The following is a 26,034-nucleotide window of genomic DNA, read 5'->3' as shown; positions in this document are numbered from 1 at the left end:
TTGTGTCAAGGGAGACTGTAGTGATCATACAGTGAGTGAAGCGCACTTCCACGGTAACGGAATTACACTGAGACTCCCATTTTTCACTTTTAAAATATATACCAAACAAAAACCATTTGATTTTCAAAGTAAAAAAAACAACTCTATGCTGCACAACTACTTTTAACAATTTCCACTGAACATTTTACAAAAACACATTGCCAGACCTTGTGCTTAGAGTTCTATGGTTTGTTAAACTTTGAAATCAATAGTTTTTGTTTAGCATACAGTCGTGGCCAAAACTTTTGATAATGACACAAATATAAATTTTCAACAAAGTCTGCTGCCTCAGTTTATATGATGGCAATTTGCATATACTCCAGAATGTTATGAAAAGTGATCAGATAAATTGCAATTAATTGCAAAGTCCCTCTTTGCCATGCAAATGAACTGAATCCCCCAAAAACATTTCCACTGCATTTCAGCCCTTCCACAAAAAGACCAGCTGGCATCATGTCAGTGATTCTCTCGTTAACACAGGTGTGAGTGTTGACGAGGACAAGGCTGGACACTCTGTCTTGCTGATTGAGTTCGAATAACAGACTGGAAGCTTCAAAAGGAGGGTGGTGCTTGGAATCATTGTTCTTCCTCTGTCAGCCAATGGTTGCCTGCAAGGAAACATGTGCCGTCATCATTGCTTTGCACAAAAGGGCTTCACAGGCAAAGATATTGCTGCTAGTAAGATTGCAATCAACCATTTATCGGATCATCAAGAACGTCAAGGAGAGCGGTTCAAATGTTGTGAAGAAGGCTTCAGGGCGCCCAAGAAAATCCAACAAGCACAAGGATCAGGGCACCACCAGTACAGAGCTTGCTCAACAATGGCAGAAGGCAGGTGTGAGTGCATCTGCATGCACAGTGAGGGGAAGACTTTTGGAGGATGGCCTGGTGTCAAGAAGGGCAGCAAAGAAGCCACTTCTCTCCAGGAAAAACATCAGGGACAGACTGATATTCTGCAAAGGGAACAGGGATTGGACTGCTGAGGACTTGGGTAAAGTCATCTTCTCTGATGAATCCCCCTTTCCGATTGTTTGGGGCATCCGGAAAAAAGCTTGTCCGGAGAAGACAAGGTGAGCGCTACCATCAGTCCTGTGTCATGCCAACAGTAAAGCATCCTGAGACCATTCATGTGTGGGGTTGTTTCTCAGCCAAGGGAGTGGGCTCACTCACAATTTTGCCTAACAACACAGCCATGAATAAAGAGAATGGTACCAACACATCCTCCGAGAGCAACTTCTCTCAAACATCCAGGAATAGTTTGGTGATGAACAATGCCCTTTCCAGCATGATGGAGCACCTTGCAACAAGGCAAAAGTGATAACTAAGTGGCTCTGGGAACAAAACATTGATATTTTGGGTCCATGTACAGGAATTCTCCCCAGACCGTAATCCCATTGAGAACTTGTGGTCAATCCTCAAGTGACGGGCGGACAAACAAAAACCCACAAATTCTGACAAACTCCATGCATTGATTATGTAAGAATGGGCTGCCATCAGTCAGGATGTGGCCCAGAAGTTAATTGACAGCATGCCAGGGCGGATTGCCGAGGTCTTGAAAAAGAAGGGTCAACACTGCAAATATTGACTCATGTAATTGTCAATAAAAGCCTTTGACACGTATGAAATGCTTGTAATTATACTTCAGTATCCATAGTAACATCTGACAAAGATATCTAAAGACACTGAAGCAGCAAACGTTGTGGAAATTAATATTTGTGTCATTCTCAAAACTTTTGTCCACGACTGTACATTTTAAAGTGAAAAATCTGAGTTTCCTAATTCTGTTACCATGGAATTGCCCCGAAGCAAAACAAAGAGAGATGTCATCATCTTCCTCGGGAGATGCAGGAGCTTTCCATTGTCTAAGTGTGTTGACTAGACTAGTGTGAGGACGGCCATGTTGAAACTCATTAAAAGGGTGAAGAAAGATGGTATTTCGACAGCTCTCACGTGATACTGTCCGTCTGTCTCCTGTGGGATGCTGTCCTCAAACTATATTGACATGCAGGATAACAGAGTATTTAAATATTCCCAAAAATGTGTTTTGGGTGAAAGGAAATGCAGCTAGTGAGAGAGCAAAGTGTCTCGATGATGATCTAAACTACAGGTCTTTTTATTCTCGGCATTACAACGACAGATACATTGGTGGTGTGCAGTTTCACTTCAAAACGCCTTTCATGTTGGGAACAGCTTGGACCGTACCTAGTATGATAGACCAGTTGTTTCAGTCGGGTACATGGCAGCAGGCACAATGCCTATTTGAGTTCCAGTGCAGTGCTATTTGTTCAGCTATGCGTTTCATCTCTTTTATACTGAAGGCTTTCCCTGCCTTTGGCAGTGGAGCAAGTACTGGGACTCGAGGACAAATAGCATTTATGATGAAAGAGTCCCTTCATACATTGTGCTGGTGATATGCTGTCTGCAATGTCACTATGACGAAGCCCTGCCTGCAGAGTTAGAAGTTGGTTTGCACACCAACAAGGGACAGTCTTGGATTCCAATGTGACCAATGTCAGGATAGTTTTTGAAAAAACGTTCACACAAAGTCAAAGTAAACATTTTTTTTTTTAAATGTACGTTCATATTGTTTCCACGGAGAGGATCCCGATTTGACCAATGTCAGGGGAATTTTTTCAAATCCCTGAAACTCAGTTCATAATATCAGCTCAGCTCAAAAGTCCCAATTTTATTCAATACCCACATAAGGTTGCGGTTTGGTGTGGCTTTGTAAATTTCACTGGACCAACTTTTGGTCCTAAATCAGACGAAGTAGGCCTATAATTTGATACGTTTGACCACCACTGTAAGTATTGGTAATGACTCATTTTCTCAAGTGTGAAATCCAAAAGCTTTGGTCCATGACCACAATGCATCACTCTGATCAATGATGACTCAATGGAGAAGGTAAATATTACTCAGTGTTGTTGTGAACAGATCAGAACACATCCAAACACATGAAAAACCTTTATATAGAGCACACATCTATGTTGTAAAGGACATACTAAGGTGTTATACTCTGCTTTATTTTAGGGCTGTTCCAGGAGAGCTGCCCTCCTGTAGGTTTTCACTCCAACCCTGTTCCTGGAGAGCTACCCTCCTGTAGGTTTTCACTCCAACCCTGTTCCTGGAGAGCTACCCTCCTGTAGGTTTTCACTCCAACCCTGTTCCTGGAGAGCTACTGTCCTGTAGGTTATAACTCCAACCCTGTTCCTGGAGAGCTACTGTCCTGTAGGTTTTCACTCCAACCCTGTTCCTGGAGAGCTACCCTCCTGTAGGTTTTCACTCCAACCCTGGTCCTGGAGAGCTACTGTCCTGTAGGTTTTCACTCCAACCCTGTTCCTGGAGAGCTACTGTCCTGTAGGTTTTCAGTCCAACCCTGTTCCTGGAGAGCTACCCTCCTGTAGGTTTTCACTCCAACCCTGTTCCTGGAGAGCTACTGTCCTGTACGTTTTCAGTCCAACCCTGTTCCTGGAGAGCTACCCTCCTGTAGGTTTTCACTCCAACCCTGTTCCTGGAAAGCTACTGTCCTGTAGGTTTTCACTCCAACCCTGTTCCTTGAGAGCTACTGTCCTGTAGGTTTTCACTCCAACCCTGTTCCTTGAGAGCTACTGTCCTGTAGGTTTTCACTCCAACCCTGTTCCTGGAGAGCTACCCTCCTGTAGGTTTTCACTCCAACCCTGTTCCTGGAGAGCTACCCTCCTGTAGGTTTTCACTCCAACCCTGTTCCTGGAGAGCTACTGTCCTGTAGGTTTTCACTCCAACCCTGTTCCTGGAGAGCTACCGTCCTGTAGGTTTTCACTCCAACCCTGTTCCTGGAGAGCTACCCTCCTGTAGGTTTTCACTCCAACCCTGTTCCTGGAAAGCTACTGTCCTGTAGGTTTTCACTCCAACCCTGTTCCTTGAGAGCTACTGTCCTGTAGGTTTTCACTCCAACCCTGTTCCTTGAGAGCTACTGTCCTGTAGGTTTTCACTCCAACCCTGTTCCTGGAGAGCTACCCTCCTGTAGGTTTTCACTCCAACCCTGTTCCTGGAGAGCTACCCTCCTGTAGGTTTATTACAATATGTGGCGCTTCTTCAAGGTTCATCAGTTCCTATGCTGCGGTGTGAGACACCACCTTACTGGATAGGTCTAGCTTTGACAGCTACAAGTGGTTGTCTACCAACAGCTTCAAAATTATCCACACAATTCATTAGATGGATTACTTCAAGACAAGCCGTCCTTAACGCGTCTATTTTGAACGCCTGCTTCTTTCCGTCAGATAGGTCCGCTATTTTATCACACTCCAAGTCCGAACAGGAAAGGTGTCAGCATTGGGTCCTTGACTTCTAAACACAACGAGGACTAAGTAACCCTGAAAGTGTTAGGGCTGATTTAAACCAGTCTTAACGTATAAGTAACCCTGGAAGAGTTAGGGCTGATTCAAACCAGTCTTAACGTATAAGTAACCCTGGAAGAGTTAGGGCTGATTTAAACCAGTCTTAACGTATAAGTAACCCTGAAAGTGTTAGGGATGATTTTAAACCAGTCTTAACGTATAAGTAACCCTGGAAGAGTTAGGGCTGATTTAAACCAGTCTTAACATATAAATAACCCTGAAAGAGTTGGGGCTGATTAAACCAGTCTTAAAGTATAAGTAACCCTGGAAGAGTTAGGGCTGATTTAAACCAGTCTTAACGTATAAGTAACCCTGGAAGAGTTAGGGCTGATTTAAACCAGTCTTAACGTATAAGTAACCCTGGAAGAGTTAGGGCTGATTTAAACCAGTCTTAACGTATAAGTAACCCTGGAAGAGTTAGGGCTGATTTAAACCAGTCTTAACGTATAAGTAACCCTGGAAGAGTTAGGGCTGATTTAAACCAGTCTTAACGTATAAGTAACCCTGGAAGAGTTAGGGCTGATTTAAACCAGTCTTAACGTATAAGTAACCCTGGAAGAGTTAGGGCTGATTTAAACCAGTCTTAACGTATAAGTAACCCTGGAAGAGTTAGGGCTGATTTAAACCAGTCTTAACATATAAATAACCCTGAAAGAGTTGGGGCTGATTAAACCAGTCTTAAAGTATAAGTAACCCTGGAAGAGTTAGGGATGATTTAAACCAGTCTTAACGTATAAGTAACCCTGGGAGAGTTAGGGCTGATTTAAACCAGTCTTAACGTATAAGTAACCCTGGAAGAGTTAGGGCTGATTTAAACCAGTCTTAACGTATAAGTAACCCTGGAAGAGTTAGGGCTGATTTAAACCAGTCTTAACGTATAAGTAACCCTGGAAGAGTTAGGGCTGATTTAAACCAGTCTTAACATATAAATAACCCTGAAAGAGTTGGAGCTGATTAAACCAGTCTTAAAGTATAAGTAACCCTGGAAGAGTTAGGGATGATTTAAATCAGTCTTAACGTATAAGTAACCCTGGGAGAGTTAGGGCTGATTTAAACCAGTCTTAACATATAAATAACCCTGAAAGAGTTGGGGCTGATTAAACCATTCTTAACATATAAGTAACCCTGAAAGTGTTAGGGCTGATTTTAAACCAGTCTTAACGTATAAGTAACCCTGAAAGTGTTAGGGCTGATTTTAAACCATTCTTAACGTATAAGTAACCCTGGAAGTGTTAGGGCTGATTTAAACCAGTCTTAACATATAAGTAACCCTGGAAGAGTTAGGGCTGATTTTAAACCAGTCTTAAACTATAAGTAACCCTGAAAGTGTTAGGGCTGATTTTAAACCAGTCTTAACGTATAAGTAACCCTGAAAGTGTTAGGGCTGATTTTAAAACAGTAACCCTGAAAGTGTTAGGGCTGATTTAAACCAGTCTTAACATATAAGTAACCCTGATAGAGTTAGGGCTGATTTTAAACCAGTCTTAAACTATAAGTAACCCTGAAAGAGTTAGGGATGATTTAAACCAGTCTTAACGTATAAGTAACCCTGGAAGAGTTAGGACTGATTAAACCAGTCTTAAAGTATAAGTAACCCTGAAAGAGTTGGAGCTGATTAAACCAGTCTAAATGCATTACCCAGCACTTGGCTCAAACACATTATGAGTCTGATGCCGTATGCCTCCCTCCTCCTGGAGAAAGGAAACAGTTCTTAGTGAAAATGAGCTCTCACTTTCTAGCACCCGTTCAGTGAGCCTCCTGGGCCCCTACTTAATGTAGGACTAGAAACATAAAGCCAGTGTGTGTTTGTGTGTATTACAACCTGTGACCTGAAAACTGAGGTGTGTGTGTGGGCGTCTGCCTCCAAGATGTTGCTAATCAGCCCGGGTGAAAGCTGCTGCTGCTTCTGGAGTGGTTGTTTGTTGTTACCAGAGAATCAAAGGAACCCTTAATTCACTACAACAGCTTGAGAGATAAGAGGGACCACGGGATGGATGAAAGGAATGAGGAGAGGGAGGGAAGGAGTGTGTGTGTATAGAGCTTTTCCAAGTACCTAAAGAAAAAGAGGTATTATACCCTCCTGAAGGAGGTAATTGTGTAGTTCAGATAACCTGGCCATCTGGCTCCTAAACCTCAACTGGACAGATGGAACATGTTAATACTGTAATCTGCAGAAGTGAGACCCGTGGATGTTGTTTTCTGCATCACATTGTTGCTTTGGAGTATCCAATTGTTAGTAGCTACTATCTTGTCTCATCGCTACAACACCCGTACGGGCTCGGGAGAGACGAAGGTTGAAAGTCATGCGCCCACAGGAGTCGCTGGTGCGCGATGAGACAAGGATATCCCTACCGGGCAAACCCTCCCTAACCCGGACAACGCTGGGCCAATTGTGCATCGCCCCACGGACCTCCTGGTCAGTTATGACAGAGCCTCGGCGGTGAACCCAGAGTCTCTGGTGGCACAGCTAGCGCTGCAGTACAGCGCCCTTAACCACTGCGCCACCCGGGAGGCAGGGAACAGGAAGTTGACCAAAGTTATCAATCATTCTTTTGTGTTTCTGAAGGGATTTTCCAGACAGACTCATGTATAACTCATCATCACTGTCTGCTTTGCCTTGCCAGTGTAGTAGGAAACATTCCTCAGTAGACAAGACAGTCCTTTATTTATAATTATTGTGATATACCTCATATGACCTGTATACCACACGTGGTCTCAATGAAAGACAATACAACATAATGGTACTGGATTGCCTATTTGTTGAGAAGGACACGTTTTTGGCCCAACCCACTGAGTCTAAATCATGTTCATTCTGTTTCAGGTGTCGGGGTTGTTTCATGATGCCAGCATTGGAAACCCGATCAACATCGTAGTGGTTCGTCTGATCCTGCTGGAGAAGGAAGAGGTAAGAGAACCACAGCTCCGGCCTGCACGTTACAAAACACCATTAGCAAACCACTGTCATTGGAGCTCCGTTTTAAAGACAGATTTACTGAGTCAGTGTTGAAAGACTTACAAAGGGTTCATTTGTGGCATAAAATGACTGCCAGATCTTAATGACAATGACCATTAATCCTCCCCTAAAACAAAACTCAGACTGACCACAGCAAGATATTTTAATTCGATTTTAGCCATATAAAACACAACAACAAAAAAGGTAACACAAAAATAGCTAATTATGAATTGATCACAAATCCTAACACCAGTCAATAACAGATTCAAGTGGCTTGAGTCCCAGTGTCATACGAGGAAATGGAATATGTGACGCACATTGTAAAGATGTCGCAAAGTTAAGTTTCTTTTGATGGCGTCGAGAGTCCACTCTTGTTAAAACTAGTGTATGATCATGCGTTGTCGCTTGAAACTAAGCAGTTATGCTCTTGGTAATTGGTCTAAACTAGTTCCAATGTCATTTTCCGTAAACGATCAAATAATATTATTAGTTTGTAATGATCTGAGGAAGTTCTGACTGCAGGCGATGACCGACTCCATATGAGAGAGATTGAGACGGGGAGAGAGAAATGGAGAAATAGAGAACAAGAGAGAGCGAGAGCCAGTACATAGCTACCTGCCTTTCTGTTTATTCAACTGTGAAGCAGTGTCTATTTCACTGTCCATCTTTGTAATGTTGTGCCATAATATCCTAGTCTTGGGGGAAAGGATTGTCTATTGCACTGCAACATTCTAGAGATTTACTTTGTTGGTGGAGGGATGATAACAGAGAAGCTCATTAGCGAGAGAAGGAGAGCGAGAGAGTGAGAGATGGATAGCGCTAGCCCCATCTGACTCCTGTCTCTATCCTCTTTCCCCTCCAGCCTTGTCGTCATCATCATAGCCAAGGCCTCAGTTACATCCTTCAGCCTTGTCATCATCACAGCCAGTTCTTCAGATAGACCCTTCAAACAGCATTTTACATCAGAACACCACTGGCTCCCAGTGTAGGAAGTATAGGCCCCTACACCCTTCCCACAATGTGTTAGGAAGTGTAATGTGTAGCTAATGCTGAAACAAATCTCTCTGAAGTCGTGGTTACTGGCCAATGGGAATGATGTAGTCTGAGAAAGGGCATGTAGGGTAAGTTTCCTAACCATTCCCTAACCAAATCGTCTGAAACTGTTCTAGAGGTCTCTGTTTCATGTCTATATTTTGAAAGAGGAATTGGCCTGATCAACTCAAAAGTTGGTAGTAGAAAAAAGTATTTGGGTGCCGATTTCAAAAGGCATACATTTGAAAAAAGGAAAAACCTGTTTTCTTTTCATTTTGAATGTATTTATTTAGCAGGTCAGAGGTCAGAGCAAACGGAGGCATTTCGGCAAAGCCTTTGTCTAAAGCTGACTAAGCCTGTCGCCGAAACACGTTTGTTTGCAATGTCTTCTGCTCAAAAAAATTATATTTGAACTTATTAAAAGAAAACAGGTTTTTCCTTTTTTCAAATATTCCACTGACACTGTAGTGTCTGTACGTTGACACACAACCATATAGTTTGGCTCACTTTTCCTATGGGTAGACTACTAGACTGTCGATGTTTACATCCCTGCAGAGTAAAGTCTGTTGTTGGCCATAATGTGGTTCTTAATGGGTTGTCATAATCATGCTTGAAAGTGCACATTTGAACCTTGAATGCACTTTTGACTCCTGAAGGTGAATCTAACTCTTCATCAAGAGCTAATAGTTCAAAGCTTTGATAATATGGACAATTGTATTACGTTCTAGAATGGCTGTCTAGTAGTCACAGCAACATCTTTTAAATGCCTCTAAAGCAGTGATGTAGGGGTAAAACAAAATTGGTGGGAAAACTCTCTGGTTGTAATGCTTCCTATTTTTTCAATGCTTTTTCCCACAAAAGGTGTGTAACCTGTGTTTACTTGACTACTGCTCTACAGGGACCAGATAAAGGTCTCACAACCAGAGAACCAGTTTACAACCAGAAAATGATGTCATTATGACATCAGATGCCATAAGCTACACAGCTTTGGGAAACCCTCACCCCTGTTCATGAAGGTATCTGATGTTTCATTGTCTAACGTAACGATGACATCCCTGTGGTTGGCAGGAAGACCTGAAGATCACCCACCACGCTGACAACAGCCTGAGCAGCTTCTGTAAGTGGCAGAAACGGCTTAACGTGAAGGGAGAAGAACACGCGGTCCATCACGACGTGGCCGTCCTTCTCACCAGGTAATCCACCCCCACCAAGGCTGAGTTCCATTTGCGGTCTCTTGGGGAGAGGATGTATACTGAACAAAAATATAAAGGCAATATGCAACTATTTCAAAGATTTTACTGAGTTACAGTTCATATAAGAAAATCAGTCAATTGACATCTGTGGCATTTTGTTGTGTGACAAAAGTGCATATTTTATTGGCTTTTTATTGTCCCCAGCACAAGGTGCACCTGCGTAATGGTCATGCTGTTTAATCATCTTCTTGATACGCCACACCTGTCAGGTGGATAGATTATCTTGGCAAAGGAGAAATTCTCATTGACAAGGATGTAAACAAATTTGTGCCCAATCATTTTAGATAAATGAAGCTTGTGTGCATGGGACATTTCTGAGATATTTTATTTCAGCTCGTGAAACACGGGACCAACACTTTACATGTTGCGTTTATATGTTTTGTTCAGTATACTTTCCTCTCCTTACTTATGCTTTCTGAATAGTAGTACCTTTTGGTGCCGTCCTCGAAGCTGAAGGAAGTGGTCCTCCTCGCAAGCATTTGTCCTATTTTATTTATCTCGAAACGCCCAAAATGTATTTCACCATTCAGTCATGGAGGACAGTCCTTTTAAAACGATGAATGGAAGGGATGTGAGACATTACATGTAGAACACCATACTGGAACAAACCAGCCTTGAGATCCTTTGCCTACCTTCCCCTCCCATTGATGACTGTTATTCGCTGTAGTTTACCACCAGAAACTAATTGTATTTTCCCTTCTTAATTGAATAGACCTTTTTCCTCCCTCGCTCCATCTCTTTGATGAGACTCTGCTTTCCACTCAAAGCCACTCATTAAACTACGACTCTTTTGTTTGACAAACGAGTGCAATTAGAGGCTCCCCCAGAACTTTCATTTGAGCAGCGCCACAACAACAAGGATATTTCCAGAGATTTGGTGACATTCCCTGGACCTTTTTCAGAAGTTAGTTGGAGCCCCTGAGATGTACTTTTCTCCAATTGTTTTAATTTAAGTAGCTTTTCCACAGAGACTCATCCCACCGGTCATGGTCTTGATAGATTCAGAACATTAAACACATGTCAAGAATAGGAAGTGATGATGTTAAAGGTCATTGTTGTGCTCCTTATTACAATGTTTCAGTCCTTCTCTCCCTCTGTCCTCTCCTTCTCTCCCTCTTTCCTCCTTTTCCCTCTCCTTCCCTCATCCTCTCGCCTTCTCTCCCTCCCTCCTCCCTTTTCCTCTCCCTCCCTCCTCCCCTCTCCCTCCCTCCTCCCCTCTCCTCTCCCTCCCTCCTCCCCACTCCTTCCCTCCTCCCTCCTCCCCTCCCTCCCTCCCTCCTCCCCTCTCCTTCTCTCCTACCCTCCTCCCTTTTCCTCTCCCTCCCTCCTCCCTCCCCTCCCTCCCTCCCTCCCCCTCCCCTCTCCCTCCTTCCTCTCCCTCTCCTCTCCCTCCCCCCCTCCTCCCTCCCTCTCCTCTCCCCTCTCCCTCCCTCCTCCCCCTCTCCCTCCCTCCTCCCCCTCTCCTTCCCTCCTCTCCCTCCCTCCCTCCCCCCCTCCCTCCCTCCCCCTCCCCCCTCCCTCCCTCCCCCTCCCTCCCTCCTCCCCTCCCCTCCCTCCCTCCCCTCCCCTCCCTCCTCCCTCCTCCCCCTCTCCCCTCCCTCCTCCCCTCTCCCTCCCTCCCTCCCTCCTCCCTCTCCCTCCCTCCTCCCCTCCCTCCCTCCCCCCTCTCCCTCCCCCCTCCCTCCCTCTCCTCCCTCCCTCCTCTCCCCTCCCTCCCTCCCTCCTCCCCCCCCTCCCTCCCTCCTCCCCTCCCCTCCCTCCCTCCCTCCTGCCCTCTCCTCCTCTCCTTCCCTCCTCTCCTCAGAAAGGACATCTGTACAGCCATCAATAAGCCTTGTGAGACCCTGGGCCTGTCTCATGTGGCAGGAATGTGTCAGCCCCACCGCAGCTGCAGCATCAGTGAGGACACGGGCCTGCCGCTGGCCTTCACCGTCACTCACGAGCTCGGGCACAAGTAAGTGCATCGCATGTGCACATGGACACACACGCACATGCTCTCACTAACACCACACCTCATACATTTCTGTCACATGGTTGTATATTTCTTTTATTTCACCTTTTATTTAAGCAGGTAGCCTAGTTGAGAACAAGTTCTCATTTACAACTGCGACCTGGCCAAGATAAAGCAAAGCAGTGCGACACAAACAACAACACAGAGTTACACATGGAATAAACAAACATACAGTCAATAATACAATAGAGAAAGTCTATATACAGCATGTGGCAATAGGCATGAGGCAATAAATAGGCCATAGTGGCAAAATTATTACAGTATGGCAAATTAAACATTGGGTTGATAGATGTGCAGAAGATGAGTGTGCAAGTAGCAGTACTGTGGTGCAAAGGAGCAAAATAAATAAAAATCTGGTGATGAGGTAGTTGGATGGGCTATTTACAGATGGGCTATGTACAGGTACAGTGATCTGTGAGCTGCTCTGACAGCTGGTGCTTAAAGCTAGTGAGGGAGATATGAGTCTCCAGCTTCAGTGATTTTTGTAGTTCGTTCCAGTCACTGGCAGCAGAGAACTGTAAGGAAAGGCGGCCGAAGGAGGAATTGGCTTTGGGGATGACCAGTGAAATATACCTGCTGGAGTGTGTGATGCGGGTGGTTGCTGCTATGGTGACCAGTGAGCTGAGATAAGGCTGGGCTTTACCTAGCAATGACTTATAGATGACCTGGAGCCAGTGGGTTTGGCGACTGATATAAAACGAGGGCCAGCCAACGAGAGCATACAGGTCGCAGTGGAGGGTAGTATATAGGGCTTTGGTGACAAAATGGATGTCACTGTGATAGACTGCATCCAATTTGCTGAGTAGAGTGTTGGAGGCTATTTGGTAAATGACATCGCCGAAGTCGAGGATCAGTAGGATAGTCAGTTTTATGAAGGTGTGTTTGGCAGCATGAGTGAAGGAGGCTTTGTTGCGAAATAGGAAGCTGATTCTAGATTTAATTTTGGATTGGAGATGCTTAATGTGAGCCTGGAAGGAGAGTTTACAGTCTAACCAGACACCTAGGTATTTGTAGTTGTCCACATAGTCAGAACCGTCCAGAGTAGTGATGCTGTACAGGTGGGTAGGTGTGGGCAGCGATCGGTTGAAGAGCATGCATTTAGTTTTGCTTGCATTTAAGAGTAGTTGGAGGCCACGGAAGGAGAATTGTAGAGCATTGATTCTCGTCTGGAGGGTAGTTAACAGTGTCCAAAGAAGGGCCAGAAGTATACAGAATGGAGTCGTCTGTGTGGAGGTGGATCAGAGAATCAACAGCAGCAAGAGCGACATCATTGATGTATACAGAGAAAAGAGTCGGCCCGAGGTTTGAACCCTGTGCCACCCCCATAGAGACTGCCAGAGGTCCGGACAACAGGCCCTCCGATTTGACACACTGACCTCTGTCTGAGAAGTCGTTGGTGAACCAGGCGAGGCAGTCATTTGAGAAACCAAGGCGGTTGAGTCTGCCGATAAGAATGTGGTGATTGACAAGAGTCTAAATCCTTGGCCAGGTCGATGAATACAGCTGCACAGTATTGTCTCTTATCGATCGCGGTTATGATATCGTTTAGGACCTTGAACGTGGCTGAGGTGCACCCATGACCAGCTTGAAAACCAGATTGCATAGCGGAGAAGGTACGGTGGGATTCGAAATGGTCGGTGATCTGTTTGTTAACTTGGCTTTCGAAGACCTTAGAAAGGCAGAGTAGGATAGATATAGGTCTGTAGCAGTTTGGGTCTAGAGTGTCTCCCCCTTTGAAGAGGGGGATGACTGCGGCAGCTTTCCAATCTTTGGGGATCTCAGACAATACAAAAGAGAGGTTGAACAGGCTAGTAATAGGGGTTGCAGCTCTTTCAGAACATCAGCTATCTGGATTTGGATGAAGGAGAAATGGGGAGGCTTGGGCAAGTTGCAGTGAGGGGTGCAGGGCTGTTGGCCGGGGTTAGGGGTAGCCAGGTGGAAAGCATGGCCAGCCGTAGAAAAATGCTTATTGAATTTCTCAATTTTTGCGGATTTATCGGTGGTGACATGGTTTCCTAGCCGAAATAGGTAGTTTGCCCCCGGTGATGCGTTTTGCAGACCTCACTACCCTCTGGAGAGCCTTGCGGTTGAGGGCGGTGCAGTTGCCGTACCAGGCGGTGATACAGCCCGACAGATTGTGCATCTGTAAAAGTTTGTGATGTGTTACGTCATTGAATACCTGTCGTTTTCCTTTCCAATTCAAAGTTGTTTCCATTGATGAGTACCCACTGGGCACAAACTGGTTGAATCAACTTTTTTTCAACGTAATTTGTCAACTTATTGTGATGTGGAATCTACGTGAAAAATATATTGGATGTGAAAAAAGTAATCGACGCCAATTTGTATAGAGGTTGAAATTTCAACCACAGGATTATGTTATCATGGTAACCAAATTTCAATATATTCAAACATAAATATATTGAATGTGTACCTTTTCTAAAACAACGTCAGCTCTTCAATTTGATTTCCGCTATCAGAAGAAAAAAAACCAATAGGCTGTGCAGCACCTCCTCCTGGAGAATTGATCTACCTACAAGCTACCCTTTGGATTCTAATCCAGGGTTTTAACCAAGCCCAGTTTAGCTAGGATAATTGTCACTGACTATTACCAATGTGCTATTCTGGGAATGATTGTTGAGATCTCCACTTAAAAACTAAATAGTTGCTATCGAACTAATTCCATAGAGTAGGTTTAACAGTGTAAATTAAATGTGACCATACTTTATCACTCATATCTTCAATGATTCTATTGAGACCAAAATGGCATTTGCAAAGTCATCAACAGCTATTTTTTCAATTGAACCCAGAATTCAATTAAACATTGACAATACATAGGGCTAGGGTTTCACGCTCTGGTTGGATTAAAATGGAATTATATTTAGTGATATTGAGTTGTTTGGTTGTTAACGCAACCAAATATCAACATTTGAAGGGGTTTCATTGTCCGCTTGTTTAGTTCCATCTAACTAACTGACTTAGTCTGGCTTTAATTCTAGTTTGTAAACAAATTGATATACAAATTGATATCCAAGTTTAAAAAATAAAAAAAGCTAAATCAGTTCAAATTTTTTCAAGTTTGGTTTGATTTAGTCCTATTCTTTAACTTAGATTTTCGGTCAAGATGGAGATTCCAATCCAACATATCAATTATTCATTTGTAGACAAACTGGGGTTCAAGTCAAACTAAGTCACTGGCACAGATAGAACTATCCAAACAGAAGATGCATCTCCTTCCAATGTTGATATTTAGCTTTGTTGACAACCAAACACGAGTCAATATCACTTTTGAAATACAATAACTATCCTATTAACTTGTCAACAAGTTCACAAATGGTATGTTGGCTTCACATCTTCAACTCAGTTAAAGAATGTGATTAAGCCAGTGGCTCAGATGGAACTATCCCTGCAGCAGATTCATCTTCTTTAAATGTTAATATTTTGATGCCTTGTCAACCAAACACAATTCAATATTACTTTTGTAATACAGTAAATGGCCTTGCGTTACAAACTAATGTAACAATCAACCTTAAAATTAGTAACACATCCATGACCACATTGTGAGGTTACTGCAACTATAGAAATGTCTTCCTATTGTCACGATCGTTGTATTGAGGAGACCAAAGCGCAGCGTGAATGCATGATTTAATGATAAGACGGAAAAACACGAAGTACACTAAACTAACTAACTAACTAACTAACTAACTAACTAACTAACTAACTAACACCGCTATAGAAAATGAGTGCTAACATGCAACATCACATAGACAATAACCCACCAACCACAATACAAAACAGGCTACCTAAATATGGTTTCCAATCAGAGACAACGACAAACACCTGCCACTGATTGAGAACCATATCAGGCCAAAACACATAGAAATAGACAAACTAGACATACAACATAGAATGCCCACTCATATCACACCCTGACCAAACAAAACATAGAAACAAACAACGCAAATAATGGTCAGAGTGTGACACCTATGTAATCATATGTAGTGTGTATGTTCAAGATAGCATGAATAGGTCATCGCAGGTCAGGTAGAAATCTTCACAATTCCTGTAATAATCTGACCAGTATCTCCAACAGTATTGATCACTTTTTAATGTAATCTCAACTGTAATCCAGTCATTTGGTTCTACTATTAGATGAAGCACAGTGATTTTTTTTATTGATTTTTTTTATTTCACCTTTATTTAACCAGGGAGGCTAGTTGAGAACAAGTTCTCATTTGCGACTGCAACCTGGCCAACATAAAGCGTAGCAATTCGACACATACAACAACACAGAGTTACACATGGAATAAACAAAACATACAGTCAATAATACAGTAGAACAAAAGAATACAAAAAGTCTATATACAGTGAGTGCAAATGAGGTAAGTTAAGGAAATAAATAGGCCATGGTGGCGAAGTAATTACAATATAGCAATTAAACACTGGAATGGTAGATTGGCAGAAGATGAATGTGCAGGTAGAGATACTGGGGTGCAAAGGAGAAAAATAAATAAATAAATACCAGTATGGGGATGAGGTAGGTAGATGGGCTGTTTACAGATGGGCTATGTACAGGTGCAGTGATATGTAAGCTGCTCTGACAGCTGGTGCTTAAAGCTAGTGAGGGAGATGTGAGTCTCCAGCTTCAGAGATTTTTTCAATTCGTTCCAGTCATGGGCAGCAGAGAACTGGAAGGAAAGACGACCAATGGAGGAATTGGCTTTGGGGGTGACCAGTGAGATATACCCCCAGGAATTGGTAGTTGTCCACATATTCTAAGTCAGAGCCGTCCAGAGTGTGATGCTGTACAGGTGGGTAGGTGTGGGCAGTGATCGGTTGAATAGCAGGCATTTAGTTTTGATAACGCAATCTGTTGTATAAATAAACAACATATCAGTCATTGTATTTCCATGTGAGCTTTGCTGTCCTTTTAAGTGGATGAAGCGCAGGGATAGACATTTGGGTGACAACTTTTCCATTGTATTTTGGTTGTGCTTTTAGATGGTTGATAGAATAGTGATAACACATTGGATATTCAACAACATTTTAGCTGTATTTTTTGAGTGAGTGAATCTCATTTATCCAACGTCTCACACCAAATTTGACCCAATTATTCAGGTTGAAGTGAGGTGGTGTGCTCAGTGGGTAGTGAAGAGGAGTCGGCACCAAAAATGGCTTCTCTATTTTGGAATATAGGAAAGAGGAAAAACAGACCCAGGTGGCCCAAACAAAGCTTTAAAGCTTCTGTCTGATATCTCATGTCGCTCTGCTACCAATTACAGTTATCCAACACCTTTTGATCTTCTTTGTTGACAACATCACACTAAGATATTGTTCTTCACACGTACAGTAAACCACATGCGCAAACTCACTCAGATATTGAGTTCTTCACACTAAAGCTGATGTCATACGAAGCAACCTGGATGCAATTAATGTCCACCTGTCACCCTCAAACTGCCTGCAACATTGTTGCATTGAATCATCACGAAATAGTAACTGACTGTATACAATGTCCAGTCAGTAAGCAGTAACAAGTTTACATGACTCGTCATATCGTTCCATTCCAGTTGTCATGTTTATTTTGTATTCATTTTTTTACTTTTACTCCTTTTTCGTGATATCCTATTGGTTAGTACAGACTCTGGAGCGGCGAAGGTCGAGCGCCACGCGCCCTCCGAAACACAGCCCTGCGAAGCTGCACTGCTTCTTTACACAATGCTTGCCAACCCGGACGCCAGCCGCACCAATGTGTCGGAGGAAACACTGTACACCTGGCAACCGAAGTCAGCTTGCAGGCGCCCAGCCCGCCACAGAGTCGCTAGAGCGCAATGGGACAAAGACATCCCGGCCGGCCAAACCCTCCCCAGGACGATGCTAGTCCAATTTTGCGCCGCCTCATGGGTCTCCCGGTCATGGCCGGCTGTGATACAGCCTTGGATCGAACCTGGGTCTGTAATGACGCCTCAAGCACCACGATGCAGTGCCTTTGCTTTGCCTTTGTGTATCAGCAAGGTCGCTTGAGATGTCACAGCTTGCAACTTGCTGCAACAGAAATGGTCCAAATTGATTCGTGTTACACAGGCGTCGCACAGGCAGCCCAATTCTGATATTTTTCCCACTCGTTGGTCTTTGACCAAGCACATCAGATCTATTTACATCAGATCTTTGTCAGAGCTGATCTGATTGGTCAAAAGACCAGTTAGTGACAAAAATATCAGAATTGGGCTGCCTGTCTAAACGCAGCCGTAGAGTAATCCGTATAGTGTTTCATCTCCATTGTGTGATGTGATGAACAAAAATAGGTGGTTTTTTCATGTTTTAGGTCTAGCTTTATAAATACCCTGCTGACAAACACAGCTATACAAATACATTGTCCCCAAATACCCTCAGTAATGTCAATGCATTGTTCCCAGACACCTTCAATTAGGATACATTGTACACAAACACCCATGGAGAACATATCCTAATTAAATAATAATAACAACAGGCAGGTGTTGGATTTATGTACTGCCCATCCCACCCTTGTGTTGCTTAGTTATAATGTGTGGCAGAGGGAATGCAACATGTTAAGTATTTGATAAGCATTCGATGCGCACCTGAATGACAGAGGAGCTGTGGAATGTGATACCATGGGACATTGCTCTGGTCCCTCCACCCCTTTAGAACCTATTAATGATGTTCTTTGTCCTCAGTGTTCTGTTGTTGTTGAGGCAGACACTATGGCTTTGGAATTAAACTAATTAGACAATCAAAAACACATACAGCCAAACACCAATGCATTGACACAAACATATTGTTGATGTGGGCACAATGACGTTGACATTTGTGAATAATAACAGAATCTGTCTATGAAATTATCCCCCTCTCAAATAAGTATTTTGACAATTAAAAGCATATACAGGCACACACAAATGCAATGGCAGTACACTCAAGAACACAAACAAACCTATATTGTGGTCTTTAATAGCAAAACACAGAAACGACCTGTTGTTTTTCAGTAGCTAATTATCCAGGAGAGCTAACACATAGCAAAGTGGGGGGGGGAGGAGGGGGAGGAGGAGGAGGAGGAGGAGGAGGAGGAGGAGAGAGAGAGAGAGAGAGAGAGAGAGAGAGAGAGATCCATATTTAATTTGCACAATACATTTTTTACATTGTAGTCATTATCAGACTTGTTATTAGTGCATTCATCTTAACATACTTTGACTGTGGTATGATACTTTGACTGTGGTATGATACTTTGACTGTGGTATGATACTTTGACTGTGGTATGATACTTTGACTGTGGTATGATACTTTGACTGTGGTATGATACTTTGACTGTGGTATGATACTTTGACTGTGGTATGATACTTTGACTGTGGTATGATACTTTGACTGTGGTATGTGGTTGTAAGTACTTTATTTAAAAAGAAAATAAGAAAATGTATTGTGCTTGTGAAGGATTGATTGATAGGATAGCCTCATCATCAAATTTATTTGTCACATACACATGGTTAGCAGATGTTAATGCGAGTGTAGCGAAATGCTTGTGCTTCTAGTAACGACAATGCAGTAATAACCAACAAGTAATCTAACTAACAATTCCAAAACTACTGTCTTATACACAAGTGTAAGGGGATAAAGAATATGTACATAAAGATATATGAATGAGTGATGGTACAGAGCAGCATAGGCAAGATACAGTAGATGGTATTGAGTACAGTATATACATATGAGATGAGTATGTAAACAAAGTGGCATAGTTAAAGTGGCTAGTGATACATGAATTACATAAAGATGCAGTAGATGATATAGAGTACAGTATATACGTATACATATGAGATGAATAATGTAGGGTATGTAAACATTATATTAGGTAGCATTGTTTAAAGTGGCTAGTGATATATTTTACATAATTTCCCATCAATTCCCATTATTAAAGTGTCTGGAGTTGAGTCAGTGTGTTGGCAGCAGCCACTCAATGTTAGTGGTTGCTGTTTAACACTCTGATGGCCTTGAGATAGAAGCTGTTTTTCAGTCTCTCGGTCCCAGCTTTGATGCACCTGTACTGACCTCGCCTTCTGGATGATAGTGGGGTGAACAGGCAGTGGCTCGGGTGGTTGTTGTCCTTGATGATCTTTATGGCCTTCCTGTAACATCGGGTGGTGTAGGTGTCCTGGAGGGCAGGTAGTTTGCCCCCGGTGATGCGTTGTGCAGACCTCACTACCCTCTGGAGAGCCTTACGGTTGTGGGCGGAGCAGTTGCGGTACCAGGCGGTGATACAGCCCGCCAGGATGCTCTCGATTGTGCATCTGTAGAAGTTTGTGAGTGCTTTTGGTGACAAGCCAAATTTCTTCAGCCTCCTGAGGTTGAAGAGGCGCTGCTGCGCCTTCTTCACGATGCTGTCTGTGTGGGTGGACCAATTCAGTTTGTCTGTGATGTGTATGCCAAGGAACTTAAAACTTACTACCCTCTCACCTACTGTTCCATCGACGTGGATAGGGGGGTGTTCCCTCTGCTGTTTCCTGAAGTCCACAATCATCTCCTTAGTTTTGTTGACGTTGAGTGTGAGGTTATTTTCCTGACACCACACTCCGAGGGCCCTCACCTCCTCCCTGTAGGCCGTCTCGTCGTTGTTGGTAATCAAGCCTACCACTGTTGTGTCATCCGCAAACTTGATGATTGAGTTGGAGGCGTGCGTGGCCACGCAGTCGTGGGTGAACAGGGAGTACAGGAGAGGGCTCAGAACGCACCCTTGTGGGGCCCCAGTGTTGAGGATCAGCGGGGTGGAGATGTTGTTGCCTACCCTCACCACCTGGGGGCGGCCCGTCAGGAAGTCCAGTACCCAGTTGCACAGGGCGGGGTCGAGACCCAGGGTCTCGAACTTGATGACGAGCTTGGAGGGTACTATGGTGTTAAATGCCGAGCTGTCGTCGATGAACAGCATTCTCACATAGGTATTCCTCTTGTCCAGATGGGTTAGTGCAGTGTGCAGTGTGGTTGAGATTGCATCGTCTGTGGACCTATTTGGGCGGTAAGCAAATTGGAGTGGGTCTAGGGTGTCAGGTAGGGTGGAGGTGATATGGTCCTTGACTAGTCTCTCAAAGCACTTCATGATGACGGAAGTGAGTGCTACGGGGCGGTAGTCGTTTAGCTCAGTTACCTTAGCTTTCTTGGGAACAGGAACAATGGTGGCCCTCTTGAAGCATGTGGGAACAGCAGACTGGTATAGGGATTGATTGAATATCTCCGTAAACACACCAGCCAGCTAGTCTGCGCATGCTCTGAGGGCGCGGCTGGGGATGCCATCTGGGCCTGCAGCCTTGCGAGGGTTAACACGTTTAAATGCAAAAAAGGTATTTAGTCTGCCTGGGAGCAAGACATCCTGGTCCGTGACTGGGCTGGTTTTCTTTTTGTAGTCCGTGATTGACTGTAGACCCTGCCACATACCGCTTGTGTCTGAGCCGTTGAATTGAAATTCTACTTTGTCTCTATACTGACGCTTAGCTTGTTTGATAGTCTTGCGGAGGGAATAGCTGCACTCATTCAAGGGTTTTCTTTATTTTTACTATTTTCTACATTGTAGAATAATAGTGAAGACATCAAAACTATGAAAGAACTACATTATTCTATGTGTGTTTTGATGTCTTCCCTATTATTCTACAATGTAGAAACGTTTCACTTGTACTGTACATGTGGGTTGTTTTTGCTCTAGGATGCCCACATGCCCCACAAGGCAAAAATAAATGAATGGAAGTACAGTATATATGGAGACGCTTTAGTGACAAACAATTTCCTGATCTTTCTTCTGTCACACTTCGAACAACCTTCGTTTTGATATTTATTTGAGGACTGTCGGTTTAAGCATGGAGTGAATCTGTTTTCAATGCGTTTCTATGGGTCAATAGCAGTAGAGGGGTGAGTTATTTTATGCAAATGTAAAGCCGTGGCCAAAAGTTTTGAGAATGACACAAATATAAATTTTCACAAAGTTTGCTGCCTCAGTGTCTTTAGATATTTTGGTCAGGTGTTACTATGGAATACTGAAGTATAATTACAAGCATTTCATTATTGACAATTACATGAATTTGATGAAAAGAGTCAATATTTGCATTGTTGACTCTTCTTTTTCAAGACCTCTGCAATCCGCCTTGGCATGCTGTCAATTAACTTCTGGGCCACATCCTGACTGATGGCAGCCCATTCTTGCATAATCAATGCTTGGAGTTTGTCAGAATTTGTGGGGTTTTGTCCACCCGCCTCTTTAGGATTGACCACAAGTTCTGAATGGGATTGAGTTCTGGGGAGTTTCCTGGCCATTGACCCAAAATATCAATGTTTTGTTCCCCAAGCCACTTAGTTATAGGTGTTCCATCATGCTGGAAAAGACATTGTTCGTCACCAAACTGTTCCTGGATGGTTGGGAGAAGTTGCCCTCAGAGGATGTGTTGGTACCATTCTTTATTCATGGCTGTGTTCTTAGGCAAAATTGTGAGTGAGCCCACTCCCTTGGCTGAGAAGCAACCCCATACATGAATGGTCTCAGGATGCTTTACTGTTGGCATGATGCAGGACTGATGGTAGCGCTCACCTTGTCTTCTCCGGACAAGCTTTTTTCCGGATGCCCCAAACAACCGCTCTCCTTGATGATCCGATAAATGGTTGATTTAGGTGCAATCTTACTGGCAGCAATATCTTTGCCTGTGGAGCCCTTTTTGTACAAAGCAATGATGACGGCACATGTTTCCTTGCAGGTAACCATGGTTGACAGAGAAAGACAATGATTCCAAGCACCACTCTCCTTTTGAAGCTTCCAGTCTGTTATTCAATCTTAATCAGCATAACAGCGTGATCTCCAGCCTCACAATTGTGTTAACGAGCGAATCAGTGACATGTCAGCTGGTCCTTTTGTGGCAGGGCTGAAATGCAGTGGAATTTTGGGGGGTGATTCAGTTCATTTGCATGGCAAAGAGGGACTTTGCAATTAATTGCAATTCATCTGATCACTCTTCATAACATTCTGGAGTATATGCAAATTGCCATCATTCAAACTGAGGCAGCAGACTTTGTGAAAATTAATATTTGTGTCATTCTCAACTTTTGGCCATGACTGTATGCACATTTGATATGATTATAGTTGATAAAGGTTTGAAATAATTTGATGTTAAGATAGCTTGAACATATATGTTAAGTTGGTCTTGTAGCTTGATTGGCCAAGGAGCAGGACCACTTTTAACATCTACCGTCGTATTCCTATGGTACTCTTTCAAACTAATGTTGAGTTATGCAAATGTTTTATGGTTATAGTTCAAAAGTAAATAGGATAAAAAAATCATTTGACAAGCAATAGAAGTATAGTGTAGAATTGGAATACTGTGATGCAAGTTAGTTAAGTCAGAAAACAAGTCAAATGAATTCACTATGTGGTGCGTAGATCCAAATGCCCAATAAGAAAATGAAGGTCCACTCTTTTTGGATGAAGGTGATTGAAGATACATCTGTTTATTCCATTAGGGACAAACGTCTCACCCCGTCAGGTTTCATCAGTGTCAATGTCAAAGCCTTAATTCAAAGGGAGTGGACCTTATCAATGCTGTGTATGAATGCAAAACCTGATAGAGTTTGATAGTAGTTGAGGTCAACTCCAGTCAATGTATAGCATGTCTCTATACGTGTTCCACTTTCTTTTTTAAAGAGCTCGAACTGAATCAGTACTGACTTAGGCATTTGTTGGAAAGGGGCCCTTTACTACATACAACAACAGGGTATGTAAATACAATTAAAAGTGAGTTTGCCTCGTCTTTGAGGCTTCAGCCCTCGCCTTGGAGTCTTTAGACCATCACAGAGTGAAGCTGTGATATTGGTTGGTGGTGCCATATATTGCTAAGCCCCCTAGTGTGATTCAGATTGGTTTCTAAATACTCCGCTTAGTGGCCATAGGGGGTAAATGGGACTGGGTCGGTTAACGCTTGTGTGAGATCCGGAAGTCCGGCGACTAATGAAAGCAACGTGTGGCATTAGCTTAGCGGGCTATGCAACCCACTACAAAGACACCAAGACTGCTGCCAGACATGCTTGTCAAAGGATTTTGTGCGCTTTCCACGGCAGGTTCTAACAGCATTTGATGTGTATACAGTCCATGTCTGTCTCTTTGGTCTCTCTCTACTGTGTGAATGTGTACGTTCATACGTGTGCTTATTAAAGTGTGTGTCCAGGCAGCCTGCCTAGGCAGTGGCCTCTCAATTTACACTTTGCATCAGCTGTGTGTGTATATATTGAGTGGACAAAATATTAGGGATGCCTGTTCTTTCCATGACGGATTGACCTGGTGAATCCAGGATCCCTTATTGATATCACCTGTTAAATCCACTTCAATCCATTAGTTAGGTGTTCCTAATGTTTTGTCCAGTCGGTGGATACTGTATATTTGAGAATGGATATTATATTGTATAGTTGTCCACTCACTGTGTTGTCTCTGTGTGTGTGTGTGTGTGTGTGTCTATATATTCCTATATATCTGTATACATGTCAAATTGTCCATGCAGGGCCCACTCACTCTCCCTTCTCTCTGTGGGATGTGCTTCTATGCCGCAGCTTTGGGATTCAGCATGATGGGAACGGCAATGACTGTGAGCCGATTGGGAAAAGACCTTTCATCATGTCTCCACAGCTCCTGTATGGCACCTCCACCCCCAGCTGGTCGCGCTGCAGCCGCCAGTATATCACCCGCTTCCTCGAGTGAGTTTTAATTCTATTGTCCCACACTGATGACCTCATCATTCTAAGTTTCTCCCTGTTTCTCTCTCACATTTTGTAATGATAATGCAAATGATAGTATATAGAAAACCATACAATGCGTCATTCAATCAGGCTTAAATGAACTGATAGGGTTAATGCAATGTTCCCAAAGGAAAACAGAATGCAACCATAGTGAGAAAATGATCTGTTGTTCTCTTTCTGCCTCTCTCTCCATCTGTCTTTCTCTCTTTTATTCTCTCTCTCGCTCTTCTCTCCTCATCCCCTTCAAACCACTTTACCTGTCTCTTTCCCATCTCTAACTCCCTATTCTACAATTCCACTCATCATTTGTGCCACTGATGGCCCTTGAATCCATAATACAACTACACCCCAATAAGGACCTAATGGAATATGTACCGGATATATGCACTGGTTTATGAATGCATTCTAATTGTCCCATGGTCTCTTTGATCCATGTTGCTTGATGCTTTCAAATTGAGCAGTTCCACCAATGATGTATCCACTTTCAATCAACCATCTACCCAAATAGCCTGGATATGAGAGGGTTGTATGTGGATGGTACTTAGAATGTTTCAATCACAGATCAATAGACAAAACCTCCATCACTGCTTACTACCATCCATTCTATCTGAGACTCAGAGACAAGTGTCAGAGATGTGTTTGTTTCCAAAGTAAACCAAGATAAAGGATCTATTTCAATACATCATACACCCTTTCTGGTCACAGGTTTGTGTCCACAAAATATGTTATTTGTTATTTTCTAAGACATGACAGTGTCTCCATCTTAATGCAAACATACTGAAAGATGTCACACTACAACAGACATGCTTTCTGCTTTATTTGTGATTTTGCAGTGTGAAAAATACCTCGTCAGCTCCATCAGCTTCACAGGAGGATCGTATGCTGCTCTTTCTGAGGCTTAGACAGACACAATAGCGCCAAATAGAACCCTAGCTAGCAGTGTCATTTGGAACCCTAGCTAGCAGCGACATTGGAATCCTAGCTAGCAGCGTCATATGGATCCCTAGCTAGCAGAGTCATATGGAACCCTAGCTAGCAGCGTCATATGGAACCCTAGCTAGCAGCGTCATATGGAACCCGAGCGAGCAGCGACATATAGAACCCTAGTTAGCAGCGTCATATAGAGCCCTAGCTAGGAGCGCCAAATAGAACCCTAGCTACAGTGCCTTGCGAAAGTATTCGGCCCCCTTGAACTTTGCGACCTTTTGCCACATTTCAGGCTTCAAGCATAAAGATATAAAACTGTATTTTTTTGTGAAGAATCAACAACAAGTGGGACACAATCATGAGGTGGAACGACATTTATTGGAGATTTCAAACTTTTTTAACAAATCCAAAACTGAAAAATTGGGCGTGCAAAGTTATTCAGCCCCTTTACTTTCAGTGCAGCAAACTATCTCTAGAAGTTCAGTGAGGATCTCTGAATGATCCAATGTTGACCTAAATGACTAATGATGATAAATACAATCCACCTGTGTGTAATCAAGTCACCGTATAAATGCACCTGCACTGTGATAGTCTCAGAGGTCCGTTAAAAGGGCAGAGAGCATCATGAAGAACAAGGAACACACCAGGCAGGTCCGAGATACTGTTGTGAAGAAGTTTAAAGCCGGA

The 26,034-nt window shown here is 43.2% G+C and overlaps 1 protein-coding gene across 1 annotated transcript in view; it reads left to right on the top strand.

Moving 5' to 3' along the window:
* LOC135556025 (A disintegrin and metalloproteinase with thrombospondin motifs 7) overlaps nt 1-26,034 on the top strand; it is a 196,118-nt gene that overhangs the window by 14,043 nt on the left and 156,041 nt on the right. The window contains 4 exon segments of the mRNA XM_064988891.1: nt 7,237-7,320; nt 9,469-9,593; nt 11,458-11,607; nt 24,235-24,378. Of these exon segments, the coding sequence (XP_064844963.1) occupies nt 7,237-7,320; nt 9,469-9,593; nt 11,458-11,607; nt 24,235-24,378 (503 nt within the window).

This window comes from Oncorhynchus masou, chromosome 2 (genome assembly GCF_036934945.1).
Source record: "Oncorhynchus masou masou isolate Uvic2021 chromosome 2, UVic_Omas_1.1, whole genome shotgun sequence".
Lineage (NCBI taxonomy): Eukaryota > Metazoa > Chordata > Actinopteri > Salmoniformes > Salmonidae > Oncorhynchus > Oncorhynchus masou.
The sequence above is the reverse complement of the archived record's forward strand: the minus strand, read 5'-3'. Positions and strand labels throughout refer to the sequence as shown.